The 11,945-nt window shown below is 40.3% G+C and overlaps 1 protein-coding gene across 3 annotated transcripts; it reads left to right on the forward strand.

Annotated features, from left to right (window-relative positions):
• The first annotated feature begins 7 nt into the window (after positions 1-7).
• On the forward strand, positions 8-7,567 carry pth2 (parathyroid hormone 2). 3 transcript variants are annotated; one of them, XM_048975389.1, is made up of 4 exons: positions 8-2,456; positions 4,917-5,150; positions 6,561-6,649; positions 6,924-7,567. In XM_048975389.1, the coding sequence occupies exons 3-4, from the start codon at positions 6,561-6,563 to the stop codon at positions 7,285-7,287; spliced, it is 453 nt and encodes a 150-aa protein (XP_048831346.1). In that variant the 5' UTR covers positions 8-2,456; positions 4,917-5,150; the 3' UTR covers positions 7,288-7,567. The 3 variants fall into 3 exon arrangements, 2 of the variants coding, with proteins under 2 accessions (XP_048831346.1, XP_048831347.1); XM_048975390.1 differs by lacking the exons at positions 8-2,456; positions 4,917-5,150 and adding an exon at positions 5,768-5,869; XR_007382393.1 differs by lacking the exons at positions 4,917-5,150; positions 6,561-6,649; positions 6,924-7,567 and adding an exon at positions 2,758-3,224.
• The last annotated feature ends 4,378 nt before the right edge of the window (positions 7,568-11,945 follow it).

Genomic DNA, 11,945 nt, shown 5'->3' on the forward strand with positions numbered 1-11,945 from the left:
TGGGGGGGGGGGGGTGGGGGGTAGGCTGACTGTAGAGATTCTACCTCTGAAGACAGTCTGTCTTCAGGGCAGACTGATGAAAACGATGGAGGAAACATTTATGTAACATTTATACTAAGTGAATAAATGTGGAATTCACACTATTTTCTAACACATCAGTGTAATTCTGGTTAAAGCCTCATATCAGGGCTGGACTGGCTAGGGTTACCATAACCATACCATACCATTGGTGAGACAAAAAAGATGGCGTGTCCTCTAATTAATAAGATTTCGCGTTCACCAGCCAATCAGGTACTGCTTCTCTCATGCATATTAATGAGTTTTCCCTAATCAAGCCGTAAAATGAAAATTCACGTCCGGGGCAACCTTACAGTTTACACTTTACAGGAATCTACACACAATTGACACAAAATACAAGTGTTTTTCAACAACACTTACAGTACAAAACGCTAAGCTAAAGTTTGTTAAACGTCAAGCAAACAATGTGATTTATTGTTCACAAGGCAATGAAAATGAAGTGTCAGAGTGCCAGTGGTTTCCGAGGTTGACATCACTCATGAGCAGTGTGACACGTGGGGATGTGTACATCATTTAACACGTAGGGATGTGCACATCATTTAACACGTAGGGATGTGCACATCATTTGACACGTAGGGATGTGCACATCATTTGACACATAGGGATGTACACCTAGTTTAACATGTAGGGATGTGCACATCATTTAACACGTAGGGATGTGCACATCATTTAACACGTAGGGATGTGCACATCATTTGACACGTAGGGATGTGCACATCGTTTAACATGTAGGGATGTGCACATCGTTTAACACGTAGGGATGTGCACATCGTTTAACACGTAGGGATGTGCACATCATTTAACACGTAGGGATGTGCACATCATTTAACACGTAGGGATGTGCACATCATTTAACATGTGCCCGAGCCTTGCAAACGCTGTGTGGTGATACTCAGTGGTTGCCATACATTGAAAATCGGTGCCTCTTCCTTCGGTTGGTACTCCACTGTAACTTGCAAAACTGGGTCATACAGGTAGCGGCGATAAATCCGGACAAACCTCCGACCTTTGAAAAACTGCCGGGACAGGGGCCCAAAAAGAAGATGTGTTTGTGCAAAGCCAGATGTATGGTAACCTAGGACTGGCCATCTGACATAGTAGGTGTTGTCCGCTGGGCTGATGGGATTGTGGGCCTGAAAGTCTAATCCCAGTTTGGCTCTGACCTGTTTATACAAAGTGCAGGCACAAATCAGTGTGGGGGGGCTGGCAGGAAATGGCAGCCCCCCGAAAGCGTGGCACTGGTGCTCGTCGTAGCCCATGTGGCAGCTTAGGCAAAATTCCCCCCTCCCCTAGAAAAACACTTCACTGCCCAATTTCACTTTGCTTCGAACGGTGGGCAAGGGTGGGTGTCGACAGTGAAGGTTGCCAGGGGGGTGGGGGGGGGGGGTCAAAAGTTTGCTAAGCCAGTGCCCAGCTCAAGAGATGCCATCCATCTTGCCCATACCAGGATCCACCCATGTGTGGCGCTAATGAGATGCCTCCCATTTATTCAGGAATATCTCATATTTAAAATGCCCCATCCTTCCTTTTTCTTTCTTTCGATCGTCTTATTTCTCCACAGTCGTCTCTCAGTTGCCGTTGCTTGCCTGCCTATTCTCATGCTTTTCACTGCCTGAAAAGTCTGAAATAAAAATTTTGTTCCAATTCCTAAATTATCTTAACATGTAACACATCAAACACATGCCTTTCAAGGCATAACGTAAACCTTCACATACAAAACAGTGGTCAAAATTATAATCTACAAAAACGTGACCAAAATATGAGAGTGTTTTGTTTTAGAGATGTATGTATTATGTATATATTTGCAACTGGCTGACAGATGTAACACTGCAAGGGGTGACTTACTGTGCATATAATTACAGCTTTTATGTGCTAAACTGGGACACCATATAGACCTTGAGGAAAATACCCAGCTACCAATGGCCTATATGCATTGAAAAAATTATAATTTTTTTACATGTTCATAATAGATTTCATACAAATATTTTGCACAAATATTTAATTAGAAGTATTTTTGTATGTATAATGCATCTGCATAGCTTAAACATATGTCTAAAACCTGTAGCATGTAAATTTGCATCACAAGAGTTGGTATGTAGGAATATCGATTACATGGACATTAATGAATACTTTGCCTCAAGTTGCAATGACATGCTATTAAATTAATGAATTCTCTGAGATTTCCAAATGAGTATTTGTTTCTCTACAGAACATAAACAAACCACAAGCCATTGCGGTTCTGGGTTGTCTAGCTTCCAACCTTCACCCCATCTGCATCTTTATTTCCCAGTTTTGATGTCCTAATGAGAGACCCCTGGCTACGTTCCAGCAACCTGGCACAACTCTTCTAAGCCAGGACATGCACCCTCTACTATACAGTTGAGTAGCAGCGCCCCCTAGTGCATCGGTGGACATTTATTATTAATCAGAAGAAAAGTATTTTGGAGTAATATTTAGTTGAAATTCATGCAAAATCATAATACAACACCAGCAGATACAAAACCACAAAACGTCACCTTCCATATACACTTCTGGTATCTTCCAAATAACGAAATAAAACAGATCGCTTCTGAATACAGATGGTTTCGTTCCTGAGAGAGGTGGCGTGTTGATAGAATAAAAAAGAGCTTGCATTTCTTTGTGTGCGTACCACACATAGTTACACGTGTTTGATTTTAGAACAAAGGAAGATGGGGGTGTGTTGGACGCCATGTTGCATGCTCATTTGCACACGGAGGATGAGATCCTGCGTTCTGCTTTATTCTGTCACCTGAAACGATGGCATCGTGCAAGAGGAGGGTGGTGGCAGGAAAGGACCAGGGATCCGAGAAGGACAGGATGTGAGGAAAGATGGAAGAATAAGGGAGGCAGAGGAAGAAGGAACCATGCCAGCAGTCAGGGGCCTTGCTAGGATCCTCCCAGCTAACGGGGAACGTTCCCAGAACTTTAGCCATCGTTATGTGAAAGTCTTCTCAAAGTTGGTAGAGAACATTCATATTGTAAAGGTAATGGAACATTAATTCCATTTTACATTTTATCAAAGGTTCTGTCGGTGTCAGTGAGATAACATTATTACCCCAACATCCTTTTATGCACTTAATTTTCAAATTTATTGTTTTGTAATAAAATATTCTTTTATGAAAGTGCTACATGTGCTACAAATTGCAAACATGCTATCCAGCCTTGAACCTGTGATCTTTGATGTGTTACTTGCTGATCTACCAAAACCTTAATTTGTTTTGATATTATTACTTTTGGTAGTAGTAGTAATTGTAGTAGGGGGATAACGTTCTAGGGTTATCTAGGCAACTGAATACTTTGAATGTTTCCATGCCATAATTATAACGCTTGGTAAACATTTTTGACATATAAAAATCTGTATTATCAATTCTGCTATATTTACAGGACACACAGAGGATTGAAATTTAGTTACTCTCAGACTCCATGGTCTGCATAAACAAATCATTTGGGGTTCATTTGGATTTACTTGGGGCTGCACCCTTGAAGGCGCCTGGCTTGTGATGCGTCTACCAGTATTTGGGAGGTAGATGGAAAAGAGAAAGGGAAAGTTAAAGGTGAAAGTTGTGCAGTAGGTGTATTTGCGTGTGTCATTTGGAGTTCGCTATGGCTGAATAAATCCACTTCGGATCAAGCAGCAATGCACACTGGGCCTTCAGGGTTACCTTTATTAATATGGCTAGCCAATTGTAACACAGTCTCCGTGAGCCTTGGCACCGCTCAGGAAGTCACAATGAGTCAATGCAGAGGCTCCTGTGTTTCAGATTAACCGCTTGACCCTCCGCGACCTTTCAGAAAATGGACCCCTTTTCCAGAGCCGCGGCACGCTGTAATGAGGGGAGACATCCCTAGTCTGACACCATCACCCGATGTCGACAGCCATTATTTTAAATTAGGCCATATTAAAATAGCATCCAAGACAGTTTGTCACGCATGTAAATGGCCCTCACTCTCCTTTTTCAGTGAGACGAGATTCAGAAGAGCTGCAGTATTTGTTAAAATTGCACACACCATTTTCTCCATTCAGAACAATGCCATAATTTCCTCTGGCGGTGTTTATTCCACAGTTAAAGCCTTTTAGATTGAAATTTTGAAGTTTTGAAGACATGAGAACAGGGCCACAAAGTACCATAAAGTTTAAAGATGTTTGAATCCTAAAAGAGGGTTTAATGAACGTGGAGCATTGGTGTTAATCCATCCCTCTAGTTCTGCACAAAAATGAAAACAAACGTTAAAAGTTCATCTAAAGTTTATTTTTCTGAGTGTGAGCGTAAGTGTTTCCATGCTTGAACGTGTGTCTGCGAGTGTGTCGGCGGGATTTTGTGTATGTGTGAAGAAGATAGAGGCTGGAAAAAAAAAGGTCTTTTTAGATTTAACGAGGCCATCGTGTTCTTACATCTCGGCGTGTGCGTAGGCAGCCAAAGGAAGCCATGCGAATGCAAATTGGACTTCCCTGTGCGCCACAATGGCGTCAAACTACACCAGCATGTTGGGGTCTTACCTGACCAGGGGCGTTATGGTCCAAGGAACAATAGGGGTGAGGTCATGTGATCGCATGGACATGATATTTGACTGATGAAAGACTTTTTCTGGCTCAAGAGAACGCACATACATGTATTTTTAACTTGCAATTCTTCCTAGTTCCACCGAAGACATCATTAACCGCACTGACGTCCAAACGGGCCTGTCTTTCGAGCCCCGTCGCTATATTAAGAATTGTGACAAACAGGACAGTCATGGGCGGAGTTTTCCATGTCTTTGAAGCATGAAACATGTCTTTCTACCTCTTGCTCTTCATCATCCCGTCCTCCATATCCCAGGACTGGGTGGGGGCGAGGGGGCTTGCAGTATATAAGCACCATTGAAAACCTGATCGACACTACAGTTGGCATCCCCACCACGGCTCACCTGAAAACTGCTTAGGAATCTGGGACGCAAGACAAGAACTTGCTCAAGTTGCACGTGTGCTGAACACACGGCAAAGGCAAACGTGCTCAGCAGCTCGAACTCCAACACACTTTGGGTGAACAGGCACATTGCAGGCAGGCGCTAAGGTAAGCAAGGAGTTATGTGACAGATGTGCGAGATAAATCTCTGATGAATTTCAACCTTCTGGCTCAAAAATTCAGTATAAAATGTATTGAACGACTATAATAATTATCTCTAAACAACCTTGCGTCCTTGTAATTTCAAATTTAATAGCTTTCAGGTTGCTGCTAAATTTTATACGTTCAAAAACACTTTTGACACAAATGTCATACAGTAACAAAACTTTATAATGAAGCTAAGCTACTAAACAATAACGTTTAAAGCAGAAATGATCTTTATACAAAAATGCTTTGTAGTTGGCCAGCAGAAAGTCAAATTTCTTTTAGCAAAGTATGTATTGATTTCCCCTCTAATATCCACGTTGGGTTGATGATATGCCTCACATACAGTAGAGATATCTGTTCAAAAGCAAATGTACGGATATTTCTATAGCGTGTTAACTAAAACCCGAAGGTCACTCATGAAATATATCAAGTAAAGTGTGTTCTTTTCTTTTTTCCAGTAATTGGAAGAATGTAAAAATTGTACTGCAGTTAAGTTGGTGAAAAATGGTTAACAGAAGTAAAATTATGGTATTCAAAATTGTTTAATTATGTCATAATTTTAATATTCATGGACGTATCCTCAACTGCAGGTAAAATTTATGTTTTTTTGTCTTTGAAATTCCACAACAGAAAAAACCAGAACTTTTAAAGAGAACTGCAAGGTATTACCCCAGATCAAAGTAAGCCAAAGTAGACAACTTTTTGTTTTAATTATTTAAACAACATGTCCTTTTTTCTAGATCGTCCCGATATTAGAATGCTATTCCATCAAGGTGTTTCTGGCCACCGTACTGCACAGCGTGTCCGCAGGGACCAAAGCTGAAAATGAAATATTTACTTAAAAATAAAAAAGCGTTACTGTAAAATATAATGTACTATTCTTGAATCCTAATGTAGCACATGTGCACAGGCACTTTCAAACAAATTTTAATGACTATGCTTTATTTTTTTATTACTATTTACAGATTTATCTGACACATATCCAAAGCATTTTTTGTTTTCAAGATATTTCTAAGCCATCAGAGGCTATCAGAGCCTATTCTAATACTTTCATTTGTTTACAAATGTTACACTTTCAACATAATATTTCAATATTACTTTTCATAATCAGTTGAAATGTGACATTTCTTTCAAAATTGGAATGTATGCAATGTATTAGCTACATGTTTAGCTTTTTAACCGCAAATATTCACTTTATTTGAATTATTTTAATGATGTGTTAATTACAAATTAATGTCTATATCCCGCCGATAAATGTTAGCTAGAGAGCATTCATTAATTACTTGGGAGTTGAGCATTGAGTGGTGAATTGTGACGGATCTGTTTTGTAATTAGTGGTCTCTGTAATTTCTGGGTCTTTCCCCGGGGCAGATGGCTGGTCTGGTTCTCCCTCCCCGTTTATCAGTCCTCCTGCTAGCACTCCTCTGCATGACTTTGGCATCCTCTGGGTTTCCTCTGAGGTAGGATGTACATCCCAGGGAAACAGGCTGGGCTTCATTGTGGGTCTCTAAGTCTGTAATGCTGCTCTGTTTTTTGTTGTTTTTTATTTTGCATGTGGGGGATTTAAAAATATGTCGACGTCAGGCAATTAGCACAGCTTCATAATTATAAAAAAAATCCAAATTTATGCACCTGTGTCCTTCCTCGCCTTAATTCATATTGACCATCCAAATGATTCTACATGGGGGTTTTTTTCCCATTGATAAAAGAAATACGTATTTCTTGCCGCTCCAGATACTCTCCTCCAATTGGACAAGAGGATTCCAAAATGGCGCAGTGGGAGGTTCTGTACCCCTCCATCTCACTCCTTGATTGGAGCTTACAGATGATGGCAGGTCCCGAGTTTGCCAACTCGAAAGCAAAACCTGGACTCGTGGCTGATAAGCCCTGGCTTCCAATGGGTCAGTCACACGTGGAGGACATCAAAAAAAGCTGGTCATCTGATTGGTCATCCCAGGCAGGTCATGAAGGGAAGAGGAACATTGTGGTAGCAGATGATGCAGCTTTTCGGGAGAAGAGCAAACTGCTGACCGCCATGGAGAGACAGAAGTGGCTCAACTCCTACATGCAGAAGCTGCTGGTGGTCAACTCCCAGTGAGGTCTTTGCCAGTGTGCTTAGAGAATTAAAAGATAAGTAACTGAACACTAAACCATGTGTGTGAAGTGTACTTTACCAGTTAATAAAATTTAAGTGCACAGTAGCACTGAGTGGTTCATAATACAATGAAACAAAAGGAAGTATATTATTATTATTATTGTTGTTATTCATGATCTGTTGTTTTTTATTATAAATTGAAGGAGAGCACATGTAATAACAAAACCAATATATATATATATATACACAGTATATACCATGTGTATCTATACGTGTTTGTGTGTGTGTGTGTGTGTGTGAGCAGGTATACCTATCCTTTCATAACGTGATAAATATCCATGTTTTTTCCCTTATGGGGACCAGATTCCTGGTCCCCATAAGGAAAATCTCTATTTTATAAAAATCAATGACTGTTATGAAAAAACTAAAAATGAAAAAACTCTTGTATTTTGTTTGGTTACTTATGGTTATGGTTAGGGCAGGGTGGGGGTTAAGGTTGTCATATTTAGCGTTAGCATTTTTCCCATAGAAGTAAATGAGCGGGCCCCATAAGGATAGGTATACCCTACATGTGCGCGTCTGTGTGTGTGTGTGTGTGTGTGTGTGTGTGTGTGTGTGTGTGTGTGTGTATACATATTTATCAGATGGGAAGCCACCTTCTCATCATGTCCTACACAAATTTTGGATATGATTAGTCTTTTGCAATCTTTTGCCCCCTTTGTGCCCTTCAGATATCAAACTCTCTCCTACACTGTTGGTGTCCGGTATTTAATAAATGGATCCCTATAACTATGGACTGCAGGATTGTGATGCAGTGAACTCCTGCCATAGACATATACCACATGTACTATACCACATGTACTATACCACATATCTGTAAGATTACAAAAAAAAAACTGGAAAAATATTTTTCTCAAAGCGTCAGAACAATTATTTTCACATAACGTGTACATCCTGCATACGTGTTTGTGGTCACAATTTGTTTGTTATTTGTTGTCTGTTAGTTCCTGCTTCAAATAAAAATGGCATCACTAGAAGAGAAATGACATAGATTACTATAGATAGATATAGAGATAAAATTAGTTATAGATTACTATACTAAAATATAGCCGCTAACAATTACACCTCTTCATCATTACAACAATGAGTGTTATAGCTGTCATTTTTAAATCTTCTGACCTATCGATAATATCGTATCGAGGCATCATGGCGAAAAGACACGAGAAATCAATGCTTTTTTTCTGTGCATTTTGCGTCATCGTGAATTGGATTAATAAGCAGTAGTATTATGTGTATATATATATATATATATATATATATATATATATGTGTGTGTGTATATATATATACACATCTTCACATACAAAAAGCCACAACACATCCCAGCATATTACGGCTAATTGGTGACCCTTTACTCAGGACACGTCCTATTGATCCATCTACACATCTACAGCTACTTATTGACGGTCACCACTGTGCTCATCACGTCAATGTGCCGTCCATCATGGGCCAGAGGACACTGTGACCATCCTACCTAGACAATCAAGAATATCGAACTGAGGTTAAAATAGTGCCGTTTAATTTACTGATCCTCAGTGGATGGCTCGGCTTCTTACTATGAATCTGAAGCAGTGTTTCGCAAATTGCCGTTGGGTGAGAGGAGTGTTTTCCCTGACAGAGAAGATGACAATCACACAGGGTCAGTAAGGCGAGCACAACTCTTGCGTATCCTCATTGGCCTGGCATAAAAAGCGGGCCTAAGGCGCCCTCTGGTGGACAAACCTGGAGCAGTAGATTTATAAATGTTATTGCATGTTACTGGTATGGTGTGTTACTAAAGCAGTTTAAGGGTCCATCTGCAGGATCTAGTTGGGATTAAAATTGTAGGTCCCAAGTCCACGGCCTTTACAATTGCAGTACATGCCATCCTGCTAGCATAAGCCTGAAAATCTTTGCAATATGTACAAATTGCAAGGTTGTGCTGTTAATGCTGTACATGATGCAAAAAAGCAAAAAGCCGCATATCTAACAGAAGCTGTGAGGCATGGTCCGAGAGGCTTGGGGGGAACATGAATCTCTGAAGGGCCAATGGTTGTTAATAATCCATATGCAAGCTTTGCTGAGTTGCGTTGTGCTCAAGGCTGAGTATTCAATATAGCAAGAACCTTGAAATTAATCATGGGTCAAGCCTAAAGAAACCTCCACAACCCCATTACACTTTCAGACTAGCCCATTCATTTTCTGATGCACAATGTCTTTGATTTATTAATAAATGTCACCTTGTTAGTCTCTGTTAGGGAAGCTGTTGGCCCATGTAATATGTCTGCAGCTAGGGTATGTATTTTTTATTTGTACTTTTAACTAAAATATGTTCTAAACACACTATGCAACAATAGACGTGAAGATTATATTGTTTATTATTTAATATGCAGAACTAATTACCAGAAAAAAATACTACCCCCCAATCTATGCAGAGGGATATATTACTATGTCTTAAGGAAAAGTTCTATCAAGCGTGATGGAATGTATTTGTAGAGTGTGGCTCTTAGACACACATTTAGGATTTTAATTAACTGTAAACCCCGCTGGTAACTGCTGAGTTTGGGCCCGTTAAGCTTTGTTTTTCCTCTCCCAGTGTAGGCATTTTATCTTTCACTGCAGGTAGTATCCAATCCAGTCACTGATAGCATGGACCGAAATCTACAGCCAATACGGGATTCATGTGACCCAGCAATTCGGAATGTGTTTCAGTTTTTTTTGAAAGTGTAACAGACGCACAGAAGCACCCGTTCGGGTATTTCCTGGTGGTCATTGCTGAAAAACGGGGTTCGGACCTCCCAAGGGTGTTGCTTCAGTACCAGCACAGCACTGGTGCTGACAGACGCATCGTCAGCTAAACGATTATTTCCCAAGTACACATTTGTATTAGGTGGCAGCAGAACGCAATCAGCAGGTGCTAAATTGCCTCCCGTGGGCTATTTGCCTCATCAGCTCACAGTGCTGGTGTTATTACAACATCTCTTTTCAAAGGTGATCAGTATTCTCAAGGCTGGACCATCCTCTGGCTCCTAATCCTCAATGCATGAGGCTGGGGGGGGTCAATGGCACAGGACGAAGAAAAAAAAAAAGTATAATCTCTTCAAATGGAGAGAAGACAAAGACAGAGTGAGGATACTCTGCATGATTAATACCCAACCAAAACAGCAGGATAATAAAGAAAGGAACTGCACCATTTCACTCTGGAAAAAGGGAAGGTGAAGCCCTGGGGTCATTGAAAATTTCCCAGGAAAGCTGATTGTTTTTCAGGGTGGTATTGCAGTTCCCTTGGTGCTACGGGGGAAGGTTTTCCAGCTGTTTCACGGGAGGTCAGTGCTGCGATGTAACGAGACGACCGACATGCCCCAGAAAAGGCAGCGGCTGTAGTTTGAGGAGCACCCTCCAAGGGAAATGTCTAGTGTAGTTTTTTTAGGCACAGACAGACATGGATCAGCATTTAAATCAAACAAAAACTAACCTTTGACCGATTTCCAAACAGAAAATCCAAATACACCCAAATGAACTGCACTGAATTCCTTTTGGGCTAATGTACGCAACCCTTTATTTTTCAAATTGATTTGCTTTATTTCATACTCCGGAATTGATCACTTTCTCCTTTTCAGCAAGATGGTTCACAATTTTTTTTATCGTGCAGCCAGTATTATCATATTACTGCCACCACTTTGTCAATCTTCTTTTAAACCATTAATATCTAATACGGCTTGCATAATGGCATCGCATTTTGTCAGTAATGCTAGGAGTACGTGACCCCACTGCCTAGCAACTGCACAGTGACTCTGCCGGTGCTTCAGCATTCCATTCATTTCAATGAGCTACATCATTAAGCCGCGGTCTGTGTAATTATTACCGAATAGCATTCATTACCCTAATATGTTCGCAAGAATCATTAAATACCTCAGATCTGCTTCTCTCATCAATGGCGCATCTAAAAAAATATCGAAGTGAATTGCAATGAAGGAAGCCAGTCATTCCATAAATAACCAATTCCATAAATTGTTATGGAATTAACAGTGCCGTAAACAAAGTCAAACACTGTGGCCTATTAGCAAAATATATCGCAAACAGATATTATAAACAAATTTGAGCAGTTTTTCTTTATTTCTTATTTTATAGCTCTAAAGATGCACTATGTTTCTATCACTTAAATAAACATCCCCTTTCAAATACAGCAATAAAAACGACTGGTCAGTTTTATACCTCAATTTCCACTTTCTTCTAACTATTGCCAGAATGCTTTGTGAGCGTGAAGTTTCCACTTTCAATCAAACCGAACTATCGGACCCTTTATCTGAGTTTCAATTGGAACAAACTTATAAGCTTGGAAACTCCTATGAACAATGAAGCACTTTTGCCTATTTCGTTTTATCATTATGTACTATTCAAAGTTGCCGAATGAAAAAGAATGGATGATGAACAGCACAATTCAAACAAAAAAAAAGTTACTATATGTTATATTGTCTTGGTGGAAGTGACTGTGTGATTCTTTGGCCTCACAAATCATACTGCCGGGTTGCACATTCCGGCCCAAAGCAGGCAGACAGCTACTGAACTCCTCATTCGCGAACAAGCAGTGACGTCCAGGCAGAATACCCAGAAAGTCATGC

The sequence above is a fragment of the Brienomyrus brachyistius genome, chromosome 14 (genome assembly GCF_023856365.1).
Source record: "Brienomyrus brachyistius isolate T26 chromosome 14, BBRACH_0.4, whole genome shotgun sequence".
NCBI classification, from domain to species: Eukaryota; Metazoa; Chordata; class Actinopteri; order Osteoglossiformes; family Mormyridae; genus Brienomyrus; species Brienomyrus brachyistius.